Here is a 26,992-nt window from a genome sequence, read left to right as displayed (position 1 = left end):
TAACAACTACGTCGCAAGCACACATCAGCCCACTTTAAGTGTGGGCAGAGACACAGACGTGATTCTACATGTGTAAAATGCACATCTTGCGTATCTCCATCTCTGGCCTAACAAAGCATGCATACCCTTCCTCTCAGTCAGTGTGACCCCCACACATGCGTACAAAACTGGCAGACACATGACCACCTCCTTGACACACCCTCGCTCGGGTCCCTCATTTGCATAAACATTTGCAAGTCAAAACAAGATTGTGTATTCCCTGTGTCAGTCCAGGGGGAGAGGTCTCCAAGTTTATGTTTCCCCAACATGTGCATGCAGACAAATTCCAGTCCATGTATTTCTCAATCCTACACAAATTCTAGGCCTGATACGCATGCAAAGTGTTCCTCGTAATTGTTCGGGATATGTCGGAAATCTCCAGGGTCACTCTCCGTGGGGCATGTAAAGTGGGGGTCAAAGTCTGAAACTGAAAGAAAATATTGTTTCTTTTATATAAAGGGGTAGTATAGGCAAAAATAACAAATCTTACATCATTTTCTCATGTTATTGCACACCTTTATGACTGTATGACTTCTGTAGAACACAAAAGAAGATATTCTGAAAAAACGCTGGTAGCCAAACAACATTGGCCCGCCTTTGAAATGGACACAGAAGTGTTCCACAGAAGAAAGAGTCATATACAGGTTTTGCATCACATGAGGGTGAATCAATTATGAGAAAAATTATTTCTGTGTGAACTATCGCTTTAATGCGCAATTGCATTAGCAAAAAACTTGGGAATTAAAATATTCTGCCTTTAAAGTTTAAAGGGATAGTTCATCCAAAAATCTGTCATCACTTACTCACCCTCAGGTTATTTCAAACCTGTATAAATGTCTTTGTTCCAATGAACACAGAGAAAGTTATTTGGAAGAATGTTAGCAATTTTCTGTTCTGAGACATCATCCATTTCTATAGTAGGGAATTTTTTTCTTCTGTTGAACACATAATGACATATTTTGATGATTTTAAGAAAACGAAGAGTTCTCGGGCACCTTTGCCTGCCATTTGATTATTCCTACTATGGCAGTCAATGATGAACTATCCCTTTAACAAAGACATTCTCGCAGATTTGCTGAGATTTTAATCAGATTTTTAATGACTTAATAGGGTAACATTTTAAAAATCTGTTCCTTATTAGACACTTTATTACACATTTCCTTGATTTCATTTTGTAAATCGTTTGTGGCTTTTGATTTCAATGTTTAGGCCCAAGTCTCTGCTCAAATTATGGCACATGTCTAAACTGTGTCATACACCCCAGAGTCACCAATGTGTGACAGTGGCAGGCAATTACCCTGCCCGTAATGTTTTTATCACGGTAACTCTTCGGTCAGCCCTGTAAATACATGGTGAGTCAGTGTGCATTGTTTGTGACCTAATATTTGACTTTAATTAAACCCCAAAAAATACAATAATTGAAGCAGACAGCTGAAAAGCAGACAAACTAGCTCAACTGAACCTACAGGTTCAGCTTATTGAAACACCTTTCTTCCACGCATCATCCTTCTTATTGTAGGGAAAATCAACATTTGTACACATAGCAGCTGACCCATGACATTTGGCGGACAGCTAACATACAAAATTCTCTATCTCTCACACACATTACTAATGTTTATCATTGCAATAAGAGCAGGTGAGAGACAGGTGCGCTTTCCTTTAGTTTATGGGGGCTAATAAAAAATACATGAGATTATGAAAAGCACAACGAATTTAAAGTCGTATCAACGTAAAGTGTGCATGAGGAATTTAAAGGGCTAGATCATCCAAAAATGAAAATTCTGTCATCATGAACTCACCATTTAGTAACAGTTGTTTCAAACCTTTATGCATTTTGATGTTCACAATATATATATATATATATATATTTGGAAGGATGTTTGTAATCAGTAAACAGTTCTGGGGCACTATTGACTATATAGTTTATACAAAAAAATAACTATATGTAGTAAATGATGCCCCAGAACTGTGAAGGTTCACACATTCTTTGAAATATCTTTGTTTGTGTTCAACAGAACAAAGAAATTCAATACAGGTTTGAAACAACTTAAGGGTTAGTAAGTAATGACAAAACTTGGCTTTAAGGTTACCTATTCCTGTGTGTGTGTAAATGTCCACATGAAGGCAGATACAAAGCAGATGAGTCAATGAAATAAATAAAGACGGAGAACAGGAAGAAAACAGAGAGAGATGGAGGGAGAGTGGGAGAGTGTGTGTGTGTGTGAGAGAGAGAGAGAGAGAGAGAGAGAGAGAGAGAGAGAGATGGGGCAGTGAACGATTAACCCTTTCTTTCCCAGAATCATTTGCTTACTCATTTAAAAACTCAAATGACTCTCACTGGGAAAGTACCAACCCTGTGCAAGAAAGGAGGTTATTCACACACAGAGAGAGAGAGAGAGAGAGAGAGAGAGAGAGAGAGAGAGAGAGAGAGACAAGAAAAACAGTTTATATATGTGCATTGTGAAACTTAAAATATATTTAATGACAAGGAAATTCATTATTACATAGGCAACTTAACTTCTTTGCTCTTTACTACCTACACAGTTATCAAAGCAGCATTCTAACTGTCGCTCAACCTCATAAGTGACCGTTTTGGAAAACTCTACAAAGGCAACAACTCTGTGCACCACACAAACACACGTTGCATGGAAAAAACTTAACTTGCAATTGATTTTATGAGTTGGACGTTGACATTTTGCTAAGCTACCGGCGCAATACACAAACACAAAGAAAGTGATTTGACAATTCATCTCAAATATTCATCGAAAATATTTCAACAGTTGATTTGTTTCTAAACATAGCAGCATTCAACAAAAGTGATATTTCTCTCGTCTTGTCCACCTTTGTGAACATATTTAATTTGCCGAGCATCATGCAATGCATTGTGGGATTGCCATCTCCACAAAGGATACACACGAAGCAGCCTTGAGCCCAGCATATGGTTCACTTTCCATTATTATGAAAAAAATCAAGCCTTTTAGCATTTCATTGTCCATTGCCTGCGAGTCTGCAGCACATAGTGCAGTCAATCCTAGACACACACACGCAAACAACACGCACGGTTACAAAAATTTGGGTGCGCGCACACTCCATACTTGACCCTGCCGGTGACTTCATATACGTCACACGTACTGTAAACAACATATGACAGCAGGCAGAAAAAGTCAATCCACCCTAGGCTTTAGAATGCTGTCGCTTTACGGTTTGGGGATATAGTGCAAATGCAGATGTGGCCATAGAAGTCGTAATGGGCCTCGAGGGGCTTTGTGTTGGGTGTAAACAGTTCCTGTGTACCATGCACACATAAAAAACAGATTACATCCAGTACGTTTGAACACATAAATTCCGCCATCTGCTAAAATTTGCGTAGTCTTAGCTCTTAGCTTGAATAAAGCAAAAATATGGTATGACTTTATGTTAACTTGACGCTACCAAATGATGTGTTATTTACTGCAGGTCAACCAATATAAAGTGTATAATAGAAAATGGGTTTGGATCTCAGTTTCAGGTGGTTAGACCTAGATTTTCTTTAAAAATGTTTATCCGACATCTGACCTGCGGTTGTTTAACAAAAACGTCTTTAATGGAGCACACATACACCCAAACACAAAAATGATATGCACAAAACCCCCATCAGGAATTGTACTCCCAGGTACATAGGTAAATGTTTAAAAAAGTGAACAAAGGCCGTGTCAGGTGACCAAGTTAAAAGCCAATCACATTACAGTGTTCCTTTAAATCTTTGGGTCAATTTTGCATTGCAAATAAGTTCATACAAGTATGCAAATTTAAAACCAACTCGTGGACCTCTTTCAGGACCTCACACGCTTTTATGCTTCCACTCTTATCACATCTTTGCACTGAAGCTTTTTGTCTTTCCCTGCAAAGCGGCCTTGTGAGATATCAGTTTCTGCAGGAAAGTTTTTACTTCGAATCATTCATCATATAGCTTAGGCGCCCTCTTGTGTTACATTTAATCATGTTGATCATTCTCGTTCGCCTTTAGGGACAGATGTCAGTCATCACTACAATGTGAGTCTTGTATGTAGGTGAGAGTTTAAAATACAATGCCTTAGGAGGCGAACAACACAGCTTCACTTTTTGTTGTAGAGAAACTAAAGATCTATATAAATGTACAGATAAATTAAGAAAACAAGCACATTAACTTACTTAAATCTACTTACTGAAGTTTTAATATTTGGGTAACACATTAAGCAACTTCAAAACTAAAGTAAGTACAACATAAACACACCCCCTCATCATCACACAAACTCATAGTATTGGTTGAGGCTGACAGACACCCACCTTGATATTTATATGTGCAGTATTAAAAATAGACTTGAAAAACACCATCATTATCTCACTCTTTTGTCAACCTCAGAAACAAACAAACATTTGCATTACGGAAAGGTGGGGGCATTAAACGTTGTCCATTAGAGCAGGTGCATTTCCAAAGATAAACAAGAATAGAAAGAACATGCCAGATTTAGCAGTGGTGTTGAGACTACAGTACAACATTCCACTCTGTACGCTCTCCGATCAGACAAACATCATGACACGTCTGACGGAAGCTAAGGATCAATCAGACTTTCAGCGTGTAACCATTTCCTGTCTCGGTAGACCAGCATATCCTCTCCATGATAACCTTTAGTGATTGGAAGGATGTGGGTTACAGACACAACAAACAGATGCAACACATTGCAATTATTCCATCAGAAAATTATCCACACACGCGCTGGGCCAGACAACAACAGTGTAAACAACACAGTAAATAAAGGGTCAAAGGTATTTCAAAACTGCAAATGCACATAGCTTTTATAAAAAAAGCAACTCATACTCATGATCAGTTAATTGTACACCCTATTTTCAATCAATGTTCAGATTATTCAGTTAAATCAGTGCAGAGAAAACATGCTTAAATAAAGTTTCACATTAGATAGACATATACTTCGAATGCAAGTTAGATGGTCAAGACTGGTTCATGTAGACAAAAGTTTTTTGTAAAGCTTAGCCTTTGTTTATTGCTTTCAAAAGCAAGACTTCATTAGCACTTTGTAGAAGATGAAACGGCAGAAAACTGAACAGCAGAACAGGTATCGTTGATCTTATCTTTAAACGTAAAGCGCGCTGTTACACAAACAGTTATTCAGATAACCTTTGTTAGTTGAACCAAGCTTCGTAAAATTATCAGTATATAAAACACAAAAAAGCACAGCTGCATTGCATAGATCAGCATCTGAGTACAAGGTGACTGACAGAAACTGAATTGTGGAAGGTTATGACATCATGAGTACACTCATTCTGTATCGCTGCTCAAAATAACAACGCTACCATTGACAATCACAATTAACATGTATAAGTCCTTCGTGCAAAATATATTTACATATAAAAATAAAAAAGCGTGTAAAAATGTATGATCCCTGCATTAAAATGCTCTAAAACGTGCACAGTGTTCTCCTATAGATGCCCAGATGTAAACAGTAAAATGTAGAAAGAGAGAAATTTTAAAACAAAAACTGACGGGGAAAGAGAGACAACTAACACAGAAAGATCCCTTTGTCACAGCAGTCCATAACACAAGTGTGTTCCAGGTAAACTTTAAGGTCAAGGGTCAAAGGTGAATGCGTCCCTGGCTGCGTCTGGTGTGATGGAAGATCTGTAAACCAACACAATACTGGTGTCACAATGCCCTCACAATATCAAACAACATTTCCAACTAAACTGCATAGCACAATTTGCACAAATCTGACTACAGAGCCATTTCTAAACAGCCAGCAAGGGAAGAAAACATCTTGCAAGCATAAAGGTGTAGGTGTAAATGTAAATGGTGTAATCCAGGGGTCCCCAGGTTCGGGCTTGCAGGGCCGATGTCCTGCAGAGTTTAGCTTTAACCCTTATCAAACACACCTGAAGCACCTAATCAAGGTCTCATGTGGCACAGCAGAAACTTGCGGGCAGGTGTGTTGAGGCAGGTTGGAGCTAAACTCTGCAGGACACCGGCCCTCCAGGGACAAGTTTGGGGATCCCTGGTGTAAACAGTCAAACGGTGACCCTGCTGAGGGGATTCAACATGGTTTTAAACTTGTGGTGGCTGTTCAGGAAACTGTAGTGAAATGTTGCCCCCTGCTGGTCTATATGTGGTATTATATATTCATATATAAAATCATGCAAGCAATGTATTGATTTTTTTTTCTCCCTCCATTTCAAACCTGTATAACTATCTTTTGCAGAAGGCACAATAATATATTTTGAATAATGTTGGTAACACGCGGTAACCATTCACTTGCATTGTCTTTGTGTCCATACAATAGAAGTGAGTGCGTATCACAACTGTTCAGTTAACAACATTCTCCTAATAAAATATCTTCTTTAGTGTTCTGCAGAAGAAAGTCATGCAGGTTTGAAGTGACAACAGGGCGAAGAATGATGACAGAAGTTTTCCTTTTGGGTGAATTATCACTTTAACAGTCCGATATATTTACTGACGTCAAAAGCATCACTTTCATTCATATGCATCTGGCTTTTCATTTTTTAATGGCCTAAGCAAAATATATCAACATGCTTAAACACGTATACACTTTCAAATTAAAGTCCATTCCAGCAGACAGTGCTGTTTACATGTATATGACACAAGCCTAATCTATCTCTTGTTACTACAGTCAACAGTAAAGGAAGAAGGCACCTACTCGGGGTGTGTCCGGACTGCTGAATGGAGAGAGTTCAGTCGATCGGTTCTCTTTGCCGAACGAATCGTCTCTCTGCCTGTGTGCAAACTTTCGTTTCAGTGCCTCAGCGATGAGAGCTGCTGGGTCAGACGCGCATGTAAAGCCTTTACTTCTACGCCTTCTTACTGGTGTTCCACCTGGAGACCTAAAAGCACAGAATAACAGAACATTATAATTAACAAAATACAAGATTTTTAGTAGTGAGCACAACATTTAGCAGCGTTTCGGAATGGCAACAATAATGTTACAGATCTGCTGTGTCGGTTATAAAATATCCCCCAACCCTAGAGTGTTTTACCATTAAAAAACGTAAGGAAATAAAATAGCAATATCAAGCAAATGAGCGTTATGATGCTTCCAGTATAAGCATACCTCTCCACAGTACGGAGTTTGACCTGATTCAGGTCCCTCAGCACCTCCAACATAGAGGGCAAAGCGGCCTGTGTATCCACAGAGGGCTCCATCAGCTCGACCTTTTCTCGTTTCGCTGCTTGTCTCTGTCGGATTACCCCGGTCACAGACATCTCCATGGAGTTACCCACAGTTGGAGGAGGAAGTGGAGGCGGTGGAGGAGGGGGAGGACACATGGGAGTGGAAGTGAGGATAGGAGTTCGTAGAGGAGTAGAGCGTGGAGTGCTGAGATCAGCTGGAAGAGGGGCTGGGCCTGAGACAGATGAGTGACAGATGTACAGAGGTATTAACAGTGTACAATCTGATCTCTGGGAATTTGGTTTTGCAACAACTTGCCAGTTTCGTATTAATGCCAGACCGAGAACAAACAGTACCTGCTGGAGCTGTGACTATCATTGCGATCTGTGCCCGTAGTCTCTCTAGTTCCACCTCTAGAGCGGAGATCTTCTGCAGGGCCTCTGGCTGGGCGCCCTGCCCCACCACCCTGCCTGCTCTCTCAGCATGCACGGGCAATGACCGTTCAGACCTGATTGAAGGAATCTCAAAATCTTGCTGTATGCAGCATTTCTTAAGTGGGGCAGCGTTCCTGCATAAACATAGTATGTAAATCCACAATAGTTAATTATTTCTGCATTTTAATACACAGCGCTTGAAAACTGGATGAAGTAAACTGGATCAGAATCAAACCAGAGATATCATAAAATCTAAGTGTTTTTACATTGTTTACATTTGTAGAAAAACAAAGGCTGGTGTTGTTCTGTAAGCTATTAATAAACTTAAAAGACTGCTTTATTATGAGAGATTCTAACATCTGACTACCTGAATTTAGTGTGGCTCTCCCCTTCATCTTCCACCAGCCAAAGCACATCGGCGAAGGTGGGAATAGCTGGAGTGTCTATTGAAACATCAAAATGGCCGTGTCTATTGAACGTCTGCAGAGGAATCTGAAAAAGTCAGAAGTCATTAAGATGCACTTAGTTTTAAAACAGAGACTTTTAAGTGCTTCCCTCCATTTCAATTTAGACCACGTGTATACATGCATGAAATGGTATGAATATACTGTTACAAAATTGGCAAATGGTCTTCAACACTTGTGTCCGATATAAAGAGTTAGCAAAATGCAAATAAAATGTCTTAGAATTCTAAAAATGCTTTCTTACTTTTCATGAATAAATAAAGAACGATTTAGTGACATCAAATGTTTATACTTCAAATCAAAAGTGCAAACTTGTTTTCACTGCAATATCAACACAAATCAAGCTGAATGCACATTGATAATGTTATGGTTTGTAATCTGTAATAAAAATTCAATATAAAAGTACTTTCACTAGAGGCTTCACACTTTCATGCCCCGATATGCACTAGCACTTTGTATACCTGAAAGCCCAGACGGGGGTAAGGAGAGAGAGGAAGGTTTGTCCCAATCATACGGACTAGGCTGCGGTACTGTCCACACAGGGTAGTGTCCCATACTGGAACCAGCTGCAACAACATACCATGCATTAGAAAATAAGATCATTTTAGCAAATAATGATTGCACATCCAAATAATTTCAACACATGTTACCATGTCACCCGGCACTCCAAAGTATTCCAGCACACATCTGAGCAGATCAACGATGTCCTCCAGCAAAGACATTGACAGTGTCCCTGTGTGCTAATCCACACTGGATTTCTGCTGACAGACCAACCAACACACACAACACTGCAGCAAACTGTCGTCTCCACGTGACCTAAGAGAGCAAATCATCTGCATTTAATTTTTAAACTGCAACAAAAGCGATATACGATAACATTTATAACATTAAATATCAGTTTCGTGACATTCGCGGCATATGATCTGCTACAGTTTCTATATCCGTATTAGAAAATCAGACGCTGTAACGGCCCTAAACCATACACTTATTTCCTCAATATACACAATGTACGCTATTATTAAGTTACTCACCAATGTAGTATATATGTAAAATGCAGTTTTTGTTTATAAATAATATAATAGAAATAAGAATATAAAGACATAAACACAATATTCGCTTCACCTTCCGCAACACGTTCTCCCTGCAGGTAAACTCAAATAAAGCTCACTGCGTGAGGACGTTCGTGATTGGCCGAGCGAAGAGCTCTGGCGCCTGTAGCCAATCGTCTTCAGGAATTTAGAACCGTCGTCAGAGGTCGTCGACCAATCAGTTCCTTAGAGGGGAAGCTGTGGGAAATTTTGTATTTTGAGTGTGCGCTGTTAAGGGCGATTATAGAGGTTGGTTTATTTAATGATTTAAACAAGATAATCCACTATATAAGAAAAAACAGCATGGTTTGGTATCGACAATGAGGTTTTAAAGAAGAATAGTCGGTTCTTCGGTAACTATAATAGTGTAAGTTGCCTAAAACGGACACTAGAATCAAACGCTATCATTAGCTATCATGCTAACAACGTTTCTTTATCGTGAACTCTGTAAGGAGCTCGCGGTGGTTTGATGTCAACAGACTCGTATAGATCATAAATAGTATTTTCCGTTAAATGTAGCTGGACAACTAAGTTTGGGGTTGTATATTAGTCATACTGCAATGCTGTTGTTTTACGTCTTATGGTATAATATGTATTTTTTTTATAAATGTCGAGATGATGAAAAATGGGTGATGTAACCGTTTTTAAAGTGAATCTGTTTAATTTGTTCGGTTTTTAGATCATCTCAAATATGATGGACGCCTTGTCAGTAGTCACGCAGCTGCGGGACTTGGCATCAGAACCACAGAATCGGGAAGCGATTGTTCAGGACCAGGGCTGCCTTCCTGGATTAGTGCTGTTTCTGGACCACAAAGACCCTCAAGTGTTTTTTGCCACCCTTCAGGTACACAGACGTGATTTTCTGTGTACATATGTTTAATAAAACTGATAGAGTGTTATGATAGCAAATCCATATGTTATTAAAATAATAAAATGTACTTTTTCTGCAGACGCTGAGGTACCTGGCCGAATCACCCCGAAACATCAACACCATGAAAAATGAGCTTGGCATGATGGTGAGCCTGGAGACACTGATGGAGAGGTATGTAAATCAAAAGGTTGTTTATTCTAGATCTTGTTCTCCGTTGTTACATTCCAGTATTTTTTCATTTGTGTTTTTGAAGGACTGATCTAACAACTGAAATAACAGACCTTGCAAAAGAGGTACATGGCGTGTTGACTGCTAGACCACAGAGACAGGCTTTTCAGACTCCAAATCAACAGACGAAGAGAAACAAACCACAGTTTTTCATCAACAGCTCCAACAAGAAAGCAAAATCGGTTACTCTGCATATACAAGGCTTAGATGGGGTGGTAGGTGCCACGTGAAGCTTTTTGTTCATAATACAGGATCCATCAAACATTTGTAATAAGTTCTGGTTTTCTCATGGTTGAATACATTTGGTGATGTTGACAGGGTCAAAGAGGTATGTGTGAAGAGGCACTTTTAAAAGTAAAAGGTGTCATCAGCTTCACATTCCAGATGGCTTTGAAGAGGTGCATTGTCCACATCCGTGCTGATCTGCCCACTGAGGTACGCGCAGCTTCTGTGTGCTATAATCTGCTTTCTGTAAGGAGAGTCTGATCATAAAAAGACGAATTTTCTTTTGTCCAGAGTCTGGCCACTGCCATTGCCTCCACAAAGGTGCTTTCAGCTCAGCAAGTGGTGAAAAATGAAAGCGGGGAAGAGGTGAGTGTAAGAATGTTGATTCAAATCTCAAGGTTTTTTTGTACCGCAAACTGTCTTGATATTTTATAAAATGTATTGTTGTGTACAGGTTGTTGTCCCACTTAGCACTTCTGGCACAAAGGTAGAAGAAAATCACCACCTTCCTGATTACCTGCCAGAGGAGGAGAGTCCTGAGAAAGAGTTGGACCGCGCCATTTCTCGCACCGGTGCTAAACAGGACACTGGTGGAAGCTGGCTCAACACAGCAGCTAGTTTCCTTACTAAAAACTTCTACTGGTGATGCCTGGGTTTTGTAATAATTACAGTTTGGACATCAACTGTTAAAAAAAAAAAAGAACAACTTTGATCACTATCAGAACTTGAAGCACAGAGGAATAGCTATTTAGTTCATGTTTACATGCTGCCTTTTACCAAAAGCATGCTTCCACATACCAGCTGTATGCAACTCTGTATTAAAAGCTGTTCATTGTTGCACATTTCATTTGTTCACCAAAATGGGTCTTTCACTTCTGTCTCTCTCTGTGATTTGACTATGTCTTTTTCTGTGTTGTCTTTATTTTCTTTCAACTTCTGTAAATATTTTGTATTTTGGTGGGTTTTTAAGTGGAAAGTATTGAAAACAAAACGTAAACTAATTTGATGCTATGATTGTGGCAAATAAAAAAAACTGTTGTACAGATCCTTGATTTACTTCTTAACTTCCTGACTCCAGTATTTCTACATGTATTTTCAAAAATAAATTGATGTCTTCAGATTTTGTTTTTTGTGGCAGAAATTGCTTTTACTTAAATCCGTGCTGTCAAATGTTTATTAGTAAGAAATAAGAAGCAGCTTGTGTTTGGAGATTGTAGAATTATTTTTACCATAACAATTTATTACAGTATTCGGTGTGTTCTGATTTCATACAAACATGATTCATAAGATAAATTTTCTACTATGCAGTCATTTATGTCCCAGAAATGTCAGTTACTCAAACTTTTCTGAATATCTTTCAGGAAATTGATACAGATTTTGGGTGGAGCATTGCTTTAAATAGCGGTACAATATTTATTGCCTAATTCTGATGAAATTGCCTAAAATTAGACAACATAAAAAAATTCTGAGAAATCTATGAAAATCCTTTCAAATTGTGAATCCAGCCAGGCACATCCCCGCCCTTTGTTTTAAAACTACTAACCAAGTTGAAAGGCTTTGTCAGGCTCCTCTACCTTTTATACTTTTATTTCTGTGTACAATATAGAATCTTTGTCAAGACAAAGCCTTTCATGCTGATGCTCCATGGCTGATTTGAAATTGACTAACATTTTCCTCATGATACCTTTAAACAGACAATGATAAACATGAAGTGAATAAGATGAATGTGTTCTACAAGAAATCAGAAGATATTAAAGTAAACTTTGTGTAGGTGTTTTACAATTGGTCAAGTTTTCTGGTTGGAAAAAAATCTAATGGTCACTGATGCTTCAATTTTCGTTTGACGGACCATTTGGCTTGATCTGTTAGCTGGACTTGGAAAATATGTTGGATACTTATCAACTGCATTCAATAAAAATATATGATCCCACAAGGTCTTCCTGAAAACAATGCAGAATTATTTATTTTCTTTCAATAGGAATTATATGGGCTGAGACTGTTGTTATGATTACCATTTTTGGATCTTGATACTAGATAAAGTAGTTCCTACTTACAGCAGGGTACACTTTAAAGAATATGACTTTGTTGTTGATTATTTCGGCCTTGAATGATGGAAACACCTATTAAGATCACATTTTTCATCAAATGTGATGTGGAGCACATAAACAGACATTTCTTACCATTGAGCAACTGAGTACCTGAAAGATTGATAAAAATGCAGGGCATCTATACACATATTTAATAGTTAAAGTATCAGTGATGTCTTCTTAGAGTTCAACAGCTTAGACCATTACACACAGATGTAATGAAACATATTGTAGGTTTCAATTGAAAATATGTCAACACAAGAAATTTAAATGATCACGACGGATGCTTTTGGCTGAACGCCGGATGCTTTTGGCACACTCTAGCTGTGAAAAAAAACACACACTAACCCTCTCTATTCTCAACAGGTGGTGGTCTAGCTTTTGTTGAAACATGTTACTTTGCATTAGCACCTATCGTAAAATTGCTCTTTTATGACATATCGCTTATTGCTCCCTGAACTCTTTGTAAGTCGCTTTGGATAAAAGCGTCTTCTAATGACTAAATGTAAAATGTAAATGTCTCGTTTCGTAAGTCTGTGTCCTTATGTCCTCCAGTGGTATCATCCTCTAAAGGATGCGGCATGAGTAGGACGTCCTTCATAGGACATAGGAAGTACCACGTTGCTATGACAACACGTTGCACTCGCACACCTGTCAAATTTATTCAAATGATTTCTACATGCTTTTAACAGGTAAAAAGTTGGTTACTTTCTACGCTAAACAATGCCAAAAGAGTTAAACAAATATTTTTGTGTTAAGGTTTTAAAACGTTTAAAAATCAATAAACTCTTGTAAACCTATTTACTACATATGCCTGCTACGATTAAAAAAACGTGACACAAATTGTAAACTGTTCACATTTAAACACCACATATTTGATTGAATGTGCAGCTGCTGCCGTTTATTCCACACACGTTTATTTCACAGACGTGATCCGACGCAAAGAATTGTGGGTTATCTCTAGCAACTAAAGGATACAGCTCATCAGCCTCCGAATTCTAGTGAAAGTAGGTCTCATTGGAATGGAGCCTACGGAGACAGCCTCGATGATGTAGCAGCTTCAAATGAGTCATGTGGCCTAATCGTGTCAGCTGTGGCCTAATGGTAGAGCGTTGGGCTTGTGACCAGAAGGTTGCCGGTTCTAATCTCAGTGCCAGCAGGTCATGACTGAAGGGACCTTGAGCAAGGCACCTTACCCCTGATTGCTCTGCAGTAATGTGACACTGTATAAAACTACTTGTAAGTCGCTTTGGATAAAAGCGTCTGCCAAATGAATAAATCTAAATGTAAGTTTAACAGGATTTCCGTTAGATGTCTTTGACGGACCGCCTGGAAACAACACAAAACCGTCTGATCTAAGAAGTAAGCTGTCATGTTTACTACGGTTGCTAAAAGAATACATCATGATCGACAAAGAGCAATTCTTAAAAGTATGCAAGGTTCACGGTATTAACTTATAATTGTTGCTGTTAACTTTTGACAGGTTTGTGAATTTACACCGGTCTGTTACTGCGGGGACATTTCCACGACTCCAAACATTAACGCCTCTAAACATCAACACGAATGGTTGCTTTTCCTGTTAGTCATACGCATCTTGGGAGGCCTAAGAAAGCAGCGATAAATTTCAGACTCTCTGTTTAGTATTCAAATTCTAACTCTTTGGGGGAAATAAACAGCACTGGACGAGTTTGTGGTATTTCAAATGCGCACTGAAAGAGCAGTTCTTCACTTGGTCAGTAGTAGATAATAAATAATAAAGATAATAAAGACTTCTAACAGGACAAAAAGCAGGGGTCGTTGGAAACAGATCTCTAATAAAAACTATAAGAAACCAAATTTGTGAGCAGGCTAAATGTATATGGGATTTAGAAGAATTGTAATCTAGAATTCTTCGTAATGTGATGTTCCAGTTTTACAAAATTCAGCAGCAGAATGAGGAACTATTGTGTTGAGTTTCTTGCGTTCACTTTTCTGTTTGAAAAATAAAAAGATGTTTAAAGACAATGTTTTTCTGATTAAATTAGTTTATGGCCTAGTGACCTAATTACACTATTCTGATGGAAAAATCGATTACGATTTCTTATCGATTCTCTGATTGCAATATTGTTCTAGAGAGAGAAAAATAAATACTTAAAAAAAAAGTAAGTTTTAGCTTTTATTCTCGCCTCATTGAGGCTATCATCAGTAGGCTGTAGCTGCTTACTGTGAAAATTCATCAAATAATGAAATAAATTACACTTCCATTAAGGAATAACCATGTGCAATTACAAACCAAAACTATTTAAGTATAACACAAAAAAAAGACAAAATATATAACATGCAGCTAGATCGTCCATTATCTAAACAATTTGTCACACCACAGTTTGTCCAGCCGAGGGAGACTGAGAGCACAAGACCTTCCCAACTTCCTCCTAATTCCCTGATCATTATTGTTAAGTGAATCACCTGTGCCTAGTTAGTCAGTGTCATGATCCCACTTGTTTTATGTGGAGAGAAGCATGTTATTGTCAATCTGGACTTAATATGCATTCTCTCCAGTCTCGTCATTTGGCCCCGCCCCTCTCGTTTCTAGTACAGCTTTCCTCTCATTACCCACACCTGCCCACCGTTATCTCCTTTGTTAGTCTCCCTATTTAATGCCCTCTTGTCTATTGTCTTGTGCTCGTTCGTTGTACTTGTTACCTTGTTCTAGAAGCCTTGTGCAATGTCCTAGGTGCTCTCGTCCTGAGAAATACTGTTAAGCTACTGTTGAGCAAACTGAAAAAAATCTTTGCTTTAAGCTTTTGATCGGCCTCTATCTATATTAAGGGAAGATCATCTGTTTTCCGTCTAACCTGCCTCTTAGAACAGTGGTTAGAACCTTGGGTTTTCCAGCAAAACACTCTGGGTTTGTATCACGGGTGTGACAATTATGAATAAATATACTTAATTTACATTTAGTCAGTTAGCAGAATGCATGATTGAATGAATAATTCAAATACGTAAAATTATTTTAAATAAACAAGAGCATATTGTCCTGCAGCTTCCCAATGTATTACATTTTTATTACTATTTAATAAAAGAAAGTAACAAACCAAAATGATTGTTTGCTGCTAATGTATGTATCTGGTTCTTTTTAGCAGTATGACTTGAGGCTGGGAGACTAAAACACTGTGCATTCCTTCAGATTAATCCTGTGTTTCATCATATAAATCGTACTTCCTCCCTTACACGAAATATATTTACCACATGAACTGTTCTTGACTAAAGTTTTGGATCTTTATTTTAAATGTTTATTTGATACAATGAAGACGCAGTGTTTAATTTCTAAATTATTCAGTTTCGTTGTTATAGTGCTACTGGGCTGTTAAATAGACGCACTGTACCTGATAGTAAAATCAAATGCTGAAATAAGATTAAGTAAACCCTACTTTGGTCTTTTTTTTAAGTGGAAGTGGAACACAACAGTATCCTTAAACTTGTTCTCTAGCCAAAACGGGAAACAACACTTATAGTACATTGGACCAGTCTCTGAAAAAGAGAACAAGCATTTTTCTGCAGCTGACTGATTTGTAGTCATCAAAACTGTTTTTCCCCATTTGAAAATATATACAGTAGACTAAACTCATCCAAAAGAGAGGAAAAGTAATGGCTGTGTTAAAATTATTTAATTACAAAACATTTAGATCCCGACTGCCCTAAAATCTTGATTGGAGCATTTTCAAATTAAAACAGATTTTTTAATAGTATCATTTACTTGTTAAAAATGTTACATTATTACAGTGTAATAAAATGTTAAAGGTGGAGGGGATGAGGCCTTGAGGGGCCTCCAAAATAGGTTTAGCAGAGGGCCTCCATGTTTAGAACTGGACCTGATTCAAAGTATAAAGTTGACAGGTTTTTTTCAAAAACAGAAACAATTGATCGGTTATATACTAATATTAATGTGTAAATATATACGTGCAATGTGTTCAAAATGCGGCCATGGTAAAGAAAATGATGAAAAATCCCTTTATCATTTACATTTAGTCATTTAGCAGACTCTTTTATCCAAAGCGACTTACAAGTAGTTTTTTTACAGTGGCACATTACTGCAGAGCCATCAGGGGAAAGGTCTCTTGCTCAAGGACAGCTGACCCCTTTATACAAAGGACAATTAAAACCGATTCCTGTAGTAGTGTTTTTACCAGTAGGATTTTGTTATTTTTGTTCCCATCCACCTGGTAACGTCCCATAAAAAGAAGAAAACAACAGATAACCAAAGACCCACAGAAAAAGCTATTCTTTGCAATTCGCATTATACATCCCTTAAATATTCTGTGATATCCTATAGGTCGGTCTTGCTTCGAGAAAAGTTAACATTTTTATCATTTACAAATTAAATTAACAAATTAGAAAAATGTTACATGACTTGAATGTTACATGAGTTGCCCGGACGCTCCCCTGGTGTGATCCTAATGTCTGCCAAGCCCCTAGTGGAACAAAAAATAAAGCAGGAAATTATTTTAAATTTAACCAATCTGTCTTGCAAACATAATATTCTTAATATTGTGAAAGTTTAATTTGATGGTGTTATTATTAATAAAACGTAATATGGACTCCTACATCCACAGAATATTCACAGAATATTCTCTTCCCTTTCCTTCTTTATAAAAAAAAAAAAACACTTACTAACCTCACTATTCTTAGCTTTTTATACTGTGCTAGGCTTTAATGGACTAGTTTGATGCACTTATGTATTTTGTTGCAGATGTTGTTATAATTGCTTCCAATGTTTCCTCATCTGTAAGTCGCTTTGGATAAAAGCGTCTGCTAAATGACTAAATGTAAATGTAAATGTACATAAGTTTCCTGTAACTGTGGCATGTTTATATATGCTTACTTATTTCAAGGGTATGCTTTTGTTTTAAACTTTTTTATAAAAAATTTAAATGATCACTGTCCTTGTAATTCCGTTTAATTCCGTTGTGTTGTGGCTTTATTCCGTTGTGTTGTGGCTAGTAGGCCACCGTAGGGAATTACTCAAGAGTCAAGATTTATTGAAGATCACAGATAACCCAAAAACAGACTGCCGGAGCAGAGAATAAGCTTAATTGCTCAAGTGCTCGGCCGGTGAGGGGTAACCCAGGGGGAAGAAGTAAGTCTGTTGGTCCTTGAGGGACAAAAAACCCAGAGGTGGCAAACGGGGAGTAATCCACAGTCCACAGAGTCTTACAGCCAGTTTAGAAGGAGCGTCACAGCCAGCCAACGGATGCCAACAAATGCAAGAGGCAGCCTGTAGGGCTGGTAGTTCGCAAACCCCCAGAGGGGAGAACGCAAGGCCACAAAAATGTACACGAAGCACAAATACTTCACTAAACAGGAAACACTCGGGTTAAGAAATAATTCCACTTGGCAGGAATAACCTGTTCACTTAGGCTGTAACCTTAATCTAGTCAGTCACGTCACTGCAACCATCGAGAGAAGCCGAGTGGACATCATGGCGGGATTAATGAAATCTCAAAGTGGCTTTGATATCGAAACTGTCAGAGTCAAGTCTATTGTTCATATAATTGTGTTAACAGTGTGAAAATAGCAGCTGGTTTTTAATGAAAGGCATGTTTTAATGTTCTCAGAGACATAGTGGTTTGCATTAGTGACTAACTGGACCTGTAATATCCAGTAATCATGTTTTTTGTGTGCTATCACACTTTTAATTATTGAATTACAGGTAAAAGAAGGTTAATAAATAATTATTTTATTTTTGTAGGTACCATTGGTCCAATCATAGACGGAAAAGATGGAAAAGAGATTAAAATTCAAGGAGCTCAACATTTTTGCTACTATAACCCCATTATTCCTGGATGGAGGGAAACATGGACTAGAATACAGGTATTAAACGATATTTACTATGACTGTCAGTGTAAACAGTGTGGATTATTGATGAGAGACATGTTTGTTTGACAGGTGAGAGTATGGAGCACTAAAATGCTGAAGGTAACAGTGGTCAAAGATGAACAGGACCTGCAGGAGCTGGAACATTTCAGCATCTGGCAGCTTGTGCAGTACTTCATCCGTGAACCGTCCAATGAGACCACCGTGAGCATCAGTCTCTTTAACAACAAGACCTGTTTCCGTGTGGACCCCTCAGACTCCAACATATTTTATACAGTACACCCCAGTCGACGTGAGTTGAAAGAAACTTGTATAAGGGGGTAAAAATGCAATTGTTTTAACAATAAATGTCTACATATATGTATTCCTGGAACTCCTTCATTTTACAGTACATAACACAGTCTTCATGCTCCAAAATATTTGATTTGACATTATTCATCCTCTTGTAGAGTTTGACATCTTCCTGTTTTTGGTGTTTCTGGCTGGAGTGCTGCTATTTTGCTTTGCAGACATGCTCAGCAGGTAAAACAAACTGTATTCACTTTAAAATCAGTTTGTTTTAATGCAGAAGTTGGTGATCTGGATAGAGTCACAGCTTTATTTATACATGAACGTCTTTCTATGGCCTTTCTCTCTTTTATCTGTCTCATAGGAGTCAAGTGTTCTACTACTCTGCGGGCATGAGCACTGGCATGATTGCCTCCCTAATCACCGCTTTTTACCTAAGGTTAGGATATTGTCCTCAAGGAGGACTTGAGGCTGAGAGACTAAAACACGGTGCATTCCTTCAGATTTATGCCGTGTTTTATCATATAAGTGGTACTTCCTCCCTTGCGCGAAAAATCTTTACAGCATGTATTGCATGTGGCAATGCTATGATCTTTTTTGAAAGTTTGTTTCTTTGGTTTGCTGCGTTCAGTCATAGTGCCAACTGCGCATTACATATGCGTAATGAGATAACGTCCTTGTCGCGGGTCATAGCAGACAGATACAACTGCTCACTGCCGTTCGCCAGTGACTGAAAAGCCAAGAATCGATAAACAGGACCGAAATGCTTCTTTGAAATTTAAAATTAAACCGGTTCTCGACACCCAACCCTACACACCCAGTTTCAACCTTTTACAAAAAAAACGTGTTGAAAATACATAAATCTAAGCATAGAAAATATCTTTAATTAAAATCCTAACATGTTTCCCCACTATTTTACCATCTATTTATTATTGAAACCTTTTCAGTTTTGGTGTGTTCTTGTATTAAAGCAGGGCCGAGCAGGCAATAACGTCGGCATTACATTATTCCTTAGACAAAAAACTTGCTGCTGTTTTTGTCGTCAATGTTAATGAAACAACAAAATACAAACTCATGAACTGCTCTTGACTTAAGAATTTGGGGATCTTAAATGTTTATTTAATACAACGAAGAAGCAGTTTTTAATTTCTAAATTATTCAGTTTCTTTGTTATAATGCTACTTGGCTGTTAAATAGACCCAGTGTACCTGATAGTAAAATCATATGGTGAAATAAGATTAAGTAAACCCTACTTTGGCCTTTCTTTTGAAGTGGAAGTGGAACACAACAGTATCCCTATACACTTGTCCACTAGCCAAAACGGGAAACAACACTTATAGTCCATTGGTCCAGTCTCTGTATAAAAAGAACAAGCACTTTTCTCCAGCTGACTGATTTTAAGTAATCAAAACTGTGTTTTTCCCATTATAGGCTAAACTCACCCAAAAGGGTGGAAACGTAATGGCTGTGTTAAAATCATTTAATTGCAAAACAAAATAAAAAAAGAATGAAGATCCCGACTGCCCTAAAATCTTGTTTATTTCTAATTAAACAGTTTTTAATAGTATCGTTTACCTGTTAAAATTTGTACATTATTAGAGTGTAATAAAATGTAAAAGGTGGAGGCCTTAATAAGTTAAAGAAGAACACAACACATAACCAATGACCCACAGACATAGTTTCTGAACCTAAGCAATTCGCATTATACATCCATTAAATATTCTGTGATATCCTTTAGTAGGTCGGCCCTACTTAAAGGAAAGTTAACATTCTGTTTCATTTACGAATTAGTTAACATTAAATTAACAAATTAGAAAAATATGGTTTGACTTGAAGTTACCCGGACGATCCCCTGGTGTGATTCTCTGCCAAGTCCAAACGCTGCTGCGCAGGATGTGCGTATAGTCTGAGAGTTTAATCAGACAGCCAGAGATCAGATTCATGTCATGAAGCCGAAGTCTCTCTTCTGTGCTCCTGTCTTTGGCTCCTCTGATCGATTCAATCGTAACGCCGTCAGTGGCAGATACAGGCGGCATGTCGATGCCGGTGTTTCAGACCAGAGTCTCGCTCAACCGGAGGGGAAGGCCGAAGATGTGCGACTCACTTTTCTGCCGGATCGATCCTACGAGCCCTTAGTGGAAGAAAACGTAAAGCAGGAAAAGAAAGCCAAAAATAAAGAAAAATATAAGAAATACAGAAAGGTAGGAGAGATGTTTGGATTTGTAATTAGGCTGTTTTTGCTTTTCTGGTCTTGGTTGACAAAATCATTTAAATTTAACCAATCTGTCTGGAAACATAATATTCTTAATATTGTGAAAGCATAATGTTATGGTGTTATTATTGATATCACTGTCCTTTAATTTCACAGGTTCTAAACCATCAGATAATGTTTTACTGTAAGACTATATGACTAAATAATTGTAAAAAAAATCTCCATCTTTATCTTTCGTTAAGACTAGGCTAAAGACATATCTCTTTGATAAGGCTTTTTATAGTTGATTGTTATCTTTGTATTTTGGGTATATTTTCTAAAAAGTGTTACTGTAGTTATTAGTTTTTTATATTTCCTGTATTATTTCTTCTTATGCTCTTTTTTGGTCTCTTTTGGTGTTAAAACACATTGGTCACCTCTGGTTCAAATTAATAGTGCTATATCAATAAAATGCCATTGCCATTGTAAATTGGATTGTCACAACAAGGCCACATTTCTATAGTCAAACATTTATTTATATTATGTTGGGAGGAAAGGGGCTGTTCAAGTCACTTGCTCTGTTCTATTGTTATAGTGCAGAAATTTCCTTCCATAAGATAAATTGTTTCATCCTGTTTTGGCCTGTTTTCATAGAGAGAGGGAGCCAAAGTATGTATAGCCTACATGTGTCGTCATTTTAACAGCATATTGTTTACAGTGTCTGTGAATAATCTTAATATTTAACCCAGCTGTGGTATTTAAACCACTTGAAATCTTGTATCAATCAGCCTCTTTGGAATAATTCCATCGGCTAAAGGTTCACATTGTCTTATTCATTACCAGCATAGTACTATTGCAAATCTGATTGTTTTAATCCCATTGTGATATTACACAAATGTCCTCTAGAATTCTTACACTGTTTGTTTTTATCGTCCATTTCTATTTAATATCAGCCTGTTTCAATTATGATGCACGGTAAAAGTTTGCAAATTCAACACATGATGTTGCATTCATATTTTCAAACTTCTGTCCCACAGAACATAGGAAAGGCTCTACGCTACAGTTGGAAATGTCTGATGTTGGGGCTGCAGAATTTCTCTGTGGGATACTCCACCCCGCTTTCCGCTGCCGCAACAATGGTTCCAGATTTTCACCCGGGAGCAGCTTGGGGTTGAGAGACCAGTGACCAGATATTTGTACCTCGATGACGGCTAAACGCAAAAACACATGTTCATTTTGCATTTTCAGATAATGATCCAAAAATTCTGTATTTTTCTGCCCTGGGCTGTCTGTCAATATGGAAGATGCTACATAAATCTGCTCTCTGTGCAGGTCCCCTATAGAGAGGATGATGAAATGCGTCTTATTAAGCTAAATTCTGAGGTTTTCTGAATGTACAAAATTAAGTTTATTGTATTGTATGACTACATCGAAATGAGTTATTGTATTGTATAGGCCTATAACAACAGGGGAATAAATGCTTGACAATTCCACTGATATAAAAGAGGATTTGCCTGAGTTAGAAAATAAATTGTTTGTTAGAAGCATGGGATGTATAAAAAGTAAGTGTTTTTAGAATGTACTGGAAGCGTTAAATAAAATTAGAACCACAACAGGAAAGACCAATTGGCACAGACCCAAAAAGCTGCCAATATCGTTTGATAAAGCAAGTAAACCAGAAATGTCAGTCATGATTGTGACAAGATAAAATGACTTTACAGAAATCTGTGTGTTTTATACCTGTGTGCTGTGTAAAAAGACAGTGCAATAAAATCCATCAACCTTCTAACATTACAACATTGTATTTGTTTGTTATTGCTACTGTTATTGACGTTTTTATTGGAGGTTTAATCGCTTGTGCATGCCGACTTCCTCCAGCACAACAGGTGGCGCTGTTCACAACCTTAATCTAGTCGGTCACGTCACTGCAACCATCGAGGGAAACCGAGTGGACATCATGGCGGGATTAATGAAATCAAAAAGTGGCTTTGATATCGAAACTGTCAGAGTCAAGTTTATTTTGACTGCCGTGTTTTTTTGTCTTCAGTTTGTTCAACAGGCGTCAGGTAAAACAGATTTAGCCATTATAGGCGTATATATCTGGCTTGAAGTTGTTTGGAAAGTTATAAAAGCTAAGTGTTGTTAGCGTTCTGTTGTTGGTATAATTGTGTTAACAGTGTGAAAACAGCAGCTGGTTTTTAATGAAAGGCATGTTTTAATGTTCTCAGAGACATAGTTGTTTGCATTAGTGACTTACTGGACCTGTAACATCCAGTAATACTGTTTTTGTGTGCTATCACACTTTTAATTATTGAATTACAGGTAATAGAAGCTTAACAAATTATTATTAAATTGTTGTAGGTACCATTCGTCCAATCATAGACGTAAAAGATGGACAAGAGATTAAAATTCAAGGAGCTCAACATTTTTGCTACTATAACCCCATTATTCCTGGATGGAGGGAAACATGGACTAGAATACAGGTATTAAACGATATTTACTATGACTGTCAGTGTAAACAGTGTGGATTATTGATGAGAGACATGTTTGTTTGACAGGTGAGAGTATGGAGCACTAAAATGCTGAAGGTAACAGTGGTCAAAGATGAACAGGACCTGCAGGAGCTGGAACATTTCAGCATCTGGCAGCTTGTGCAGTACTTCATCCGTGAACCCTCCAATGAGACCACCGTGAGCATCAGTCTCTTTAACAACAAGACCTGTTTCCGTGTGGACCCCTCAGACTCCAACATATTTTATACAGTACACCCCAGTCGACGTGAGTTGAAAGAAACTTTGCATAAGGGGGTAAAAATGCAATTGTTTTAACAATAAATGTCTACATATATGTATTCCTGGAACTCCTTCATTTTACAGTACATAACACAGTCTTCATGCTCCAAAATATTTGATTTGACATTATTCATCCTCTTGTAGAGTTTGACATCTTCCTGTTTTTGGTGTTTCTGGCTGGAGTGCTGCTATTTTGCTTTGCAGACATGCTCAGCAGGTAAAACAAACTGTATTCACTTTAAAATCAGTTTGTTTTAATGCAGAAGTTGGCGATCTGGATAGAGTCACAGCTTTATTTATACATGAACGTCTTTCTATGGTCTTTCTCTCTTTTATCTGTCTCATAGGAGTCAAGTGTTCTACTACTCTGCGGGCATGAGCACTGGCATGATTGCCTCCCTAATCATCGCCATCTACATCATTGGCCGCTTTTTACCTAAGGTTAGGATCCATATTGTTCTGCAGTGTGTACTAAACATTCTTCTCTTTTACCACCAGACACCTCAGGATTTTGGCACGGCCATTTAGGTTTCTGAAACATAACTACAACTGTCAACTTCATGCATGTTATGTTTTTGTCTATAGGAAATCATAAAAACAGTTTGAATCATCTTGATGTGTGTTTCTGTGGCTTGTAGAAAAGCCCTGTCTATGTGCTGATGATGGGAGGCTGGTCTTTTTCTCTTTACATTATCCAACTGGTGTTCCGGAACCTGCAGCTAATTCTTAGAGACCACTGGCCTCTGGCTATTGGTAAGATACCACCTGTAAAACAAATCTGAGACCTATTTAACCTTGGAAAGGTCATAAAAGGTTAACTAAATTTTTCCTGTTGGATTTGTAAATTTAGCTAATTTTATTTTTTAACAATGTTTTCCCTGCTGCAGTCTTGGTTATGTCAACAGATTTTTTTTGTCTTGACATGTATATGTTTAGGTTATGCCACTGTCATCGGGTTTGTCAGTTTTGCAGTGTGTTACCGCTATGGCCCTCTCGTGGAGGAGCGAAGTATCAATATCCTGTCCTGGACCCTGCAGCTATTCGGACTTCTGTTCATCTATGCTGGAATTCAGGTACAGCAAGTAGCTTTTGCTATTATGCTGGCTGCGCTCTGCTCCAAAAACCTGGACTACCCTTTCACAATGGCCCTCACATTGTATAGGTGAGTGGTTCTCTTCATTAGTATTTGAGTGATCTGAGTATTGATCAAGTACAAGTTGAACGATATAGTTGTTTTTTCATATGGTAAAGGAAACTTAAGCCAAGGCAGTCAGAGCCACGACGTCTGCTGACTGAGGAGCAGTATCAGAGACAAGGGGAGGCAGAGACTCAAAAAGCTCTAGAGGAGCTCAGAAATTACTGCAGCAGTCCAGATTTCAACACCTGGAAGACTGTGTCTAGACTCCAGTCTCCTAAAAGGTATGCAACGTTCGTGTTGACTTGTGTTAACAGTGCTCTCACTTAAATTTCTCTCATTTGCACAGGTTTGCTGACTTCATCGAGGGCTCTCCTCATCTGCTGTCCAATGAGGTTTCTGTTCATACCCAGGAGTATGGACTGGATGGATCGTTCTTTGAAGATGAGCAGTTTTCCACAGATGAAGAAGAAAATCAGGAGGAGGACGGATGGGAAACAAATGATGATGTAAAGCCAGAAGTAGTATCTCCACGATGGAACAATACACGGGTGATAAAATGATGCTGTTGGAAAGCATTTGAATGAAGCATTTAGGCAGATCAAGTCTGTTCATGTGAACTGTTTACTGTTTATCTGTAGGCAAGGAATGGACCTTTGCACTCTTGACTGCAAAGCCAAAAACCTGCTTCCACGTGATTTTCATCATTATGATCTACGGATGATTTACAGAAACGACAGAGTGCAGGCTATCCCAACCAATGTTATGTGATTGATGAGAACGGCCAACATTTAATTTTTCCTTTCTTGACCAGATTTTTTTTATCTTTGTGTTTGATTCTTAAAAGACCTCCAATGGGAGGGGACTGTGAAAGCTGTGTTTTTGCCCTGTTACATTGATTGTATTTTATGTAATGTATTTTATGAGTGTTTTGGATTGTTTTTATGTTAAATTAAGGCCCAAGAACATGCTTGTCAATATCAATAAAACCACAATACTGAGGTTGAACAGAGGAAGCACACATGTATTGAAAGACTTTTAGGGGCTATTGACTGGAGCCAAGAGGTTATTTTATTTTTGTATGAATGAGCAATAAAAGCAGAACTATTATTGTGTTTGGAAACATTATAGTTTTTGTTTCACAAGCTAACACCCCCATTAAACTTAAATGGTTATATCTTCTTGCAGCCACACGGTGGCAACATAAAACCATAAAGGCGAAAGATGCTGTGCTTCTATTAAAGGTGCCCTGTACACTTTTTTGAGGAACTAGTGACAGAAATGCAATATATTATACATAACTATGTCTTCAGAGGTGTGACTACCAACTGTTTACTGTCCTACATCCTTCAAAATGTATTTTGTGTTAAAAAGAACAAAAAAAGTAATTTGGGGAGTTAATGGGTGTTGGGATCTGTTTGTTTGGTTATAAGCATTATTACAAAAATCTTTCTCTGTGTTCATCAGAACAAATACATTTTTGACTTTAACAGTTACATTTAATGTTTGACCAAATCTGAGCACAGATATGTAACAGAATAATGAAAGTGTTTCTTGTATGTACTTCAAACCAGAATTTAAAAAATGAAGTCGGTTTTGCCGGTTGATTAAAGCCAGCTGGGAAGTAAAATAAGTGAACGGTGTCCAAATGAGAATGGAGTCAGTTCCTGGACCCATGTTCAAAATATACTGATTCACGATCTCGGGATCAAGAGAGCTGATCAATACCCTGCACTCGAAAGGCCCTTCTCGAAGGGCCTTTCAAGTGTAGGGGCGTTCCAATGTAAAGTGTAGGCCTACACCTGAATCTCTTCACGAAGGGCCCTTTTCAGAAGACCGTTAACGAAGGGTAGGCTACATGCCATGGTCACGTCAAGGAAGTTTGTGATGACTTGATCCTGGAAATATGAAACATTGTTTATTTTCAACAACTGAGTGCTGGATTCAGAGTGCACGTGCGGCGTTGTTAAATGAACATTTCGCCAGATTTCCTTTGTGAGGGGAGTTCCAGCCACACAGAGACCCCATAGTAATACCCCACACCCTTTAAAACAGTTCACTTCAAGGATTCAGCCCTTCGAAGGGAGTAATGCCTATTTCCGTTTGGAAAATGCCCCAGGGCTGATTTATAAGACGGTTTCCT

General features: G+C 38.1%; 3 protein-coding genes across 7 annotated transcripts; 2 read left to right on the top strand and 1 right to left on the bottom strand.

Annotated features, from left to right (window-relative positions):
- Positions 1-3,596: 3,596 nt before the first annotated feature.
- mtfr2 (mitochondrial fission regulator 2) lies at positions 3,597-9,395 on the bottom strand. Of its 2 annotated transcripts, none has more exons than XM_079478410.1 (8): positions 9,214-9,395; positions 8,742-8,907; positions 8,553-8,657; positions 7,995-8,119; positions 7,550-7,761; positions 7,137-7,428; positions 6,726-6,909; positions 3,597-5,695 (listed from the first exon to the last, which is right to left on the bottom strand). In XM_079478410.1, exons 2-8 carry the CDS (start codon positions 8,811-8,813, stop codon positions 5,651-5,653), a joined length of 1,035 nt encoding a protein of 344 aa, XP_079334536.1. In that variant the 5' UTR covers positions 8,814-8,907; positions 9,214-9,395; the 3' UTR covers positions 3,597-5,650. The 2 variants fall into 2 exon arrangements, with proteins under 2 accessions (XP_079334536.1, XP_079334535.1); XM_079478409.1 differs by having other exon boundaries at positions 9,123-9,293.
- armc1l (armadillo repeat containing 1, like) lies at positions 9,280-11,766 on the top strand. Of its 3 annotated transcripts, none has more exons than XM_079478411.1 (7): positions 9,280-9,428; positions 9,859-10,023; positions 10,130-10,221; positions 10,304-10,493; positions 10,597-10,713; positions 10,795-10,869; positions 10,958-11,667. In XM_079478411.1, the coding sequence occupies exons 2-7, from the start codon at positions 9,871-9,873 to the stop codon at positions 11,147-11,149; spliced, it is 819 nt and encodes a 272-aa protein (XP_079334537.1). In that variant the 5' UTR covers positions 9,280-9,428; positions 9,859-9,870; the 3' UTR covers positions 11,150-11,667. The 3 variants fall into 3 exon arrangements, with proteins under 3 accessions (XP_079334537.1, XP_079334538.1, XP_079334539.1); XM_079478412.1 differs by having other exon boundaries at positions 9,342-9,546; positions 10,958-11,766; XM_079478413.1 differs by lacking the exon at positions 9,280-9,428 and adding an exon at positions 9,496-9,762 and having other exon boundaries at positions 10,958-11,626.
- Positions 11,767-22,824: 11,058 nt separating this feature from the next.
- On the top strand, positions 22,825-26,109 carry nemp1 (nuclear envelope integral membrane protein 1). 2 transcript variants are annotated; one of them, XM_079477989.1, is made up of 10 exons: positions 22,825-22,988; positions 23,284-23,405; positions 23,481-23,700; positions 23,859-23,931; positions 24,062-24,155; positions 24,353-24,467; positions 24,651-24,876; positions 24,966-25,133; positions 25,199-25,400; positions 25,491-26,109. In XM_079477989.1, exons 1-10 carry the CDS (start codon positions 22,880-22,882, stop codon positions 25,515-25,517), a joined length of 1,356 nt encoding a protein of 451 aa, XP_079334115.1. In that variant the 5' UTR covers positions 22,825-22,879; the 3' UTR covers positions 25,518-26,109. The 2 variants fall into 2 exon arrangements, with proteins under 2 accessions (XP_079334115.1, XP_079334116.1); XM_079477990.1 differs by having other exon boundaries at positions 22,853-22,988; positions 25,199-25,358; positions 25,491-25,969.
- The last annotated feature ends 883 nt before the right edge of the window (positions 26,110-26,992 follow it).

This window comes from Barbatula barbatula (genome assembly GCF_947034865.1).
Source record: "Barbatula barbatula genome assembly, chromosome: 17".
Taxonomy (NCBI): domain Eukaryota; kingdom Metazoa; phylum Chordata; class Actinopteri; order Cypriniformes; family Nemacheilidae; genus Barbatula; species Barbatula barbatula.
This window is presented reverse-complemented; position numbering and strand designations above follow the sequence as displayed.

Excerpts from the sequence above, each read along its gene's own strand:
- armc1l (XM_079478413.1), top strand. Across the intron at positions 10,222-10,303 it reads CTGGAGACACTGATGGAGAG|GACTGATCTAACAACTGAAA; the intron begins GTATGTAAATCA and ends GTGTTTTTGAAG. Across the intron at positions 10,494-10,596 it reads TACAAGGCTTAGATGGGGTG|GGTCAAAGAGGTATGTGTGA; the intron begins GTAGGTGCCACG and ends TGATGTTGACAG.
- nemp1 (XM_079477989.1), top strand. The coding sequence starts at position 22,880 with ATGGCGGGATTAATGAAATCAAAAAGTGGCTTTGATATCGAAACTGTC. Across the intron at positions 23,406-23,480 it reads AAACATGGACTAGAATACAG|GTGAGAGTATGGAGCACTAA; the intron begins GTATTAAACGAT and ends TTTGTTTGACAG. Across the intron at positions 24,877-24,965 it reads ATGGCCCTCACATTGTATAG|GAAACTTAAGCCAAGGCAGT; the intron begins GTGAGTGGTTCT and ends CATATGGTAAAG.
- mtfr2 (XM_079478410.1), bottom strand. The coding sequence starts at position 8,813 with ATGTCTTTGCTGGAGGACATCGTTGATCTGCTCAGATGTGTGCTGGAA. Across the intron at positions 6,910-7,136 it reads AAACTCCGTACTGTGGAGAG|GTCTCCAGGTGGAACACCAG; the intron begins GTATGCTTATAC and ends CTGTGCTTTTAG. Across the intron at positions 5,696-6,725 it reads GCAGTCCGGACACACCCCGA|ATCTTCCATCACACCAGACG; the intron begins GTAGGTGCCTTC and ends GTTGGTTTACAG.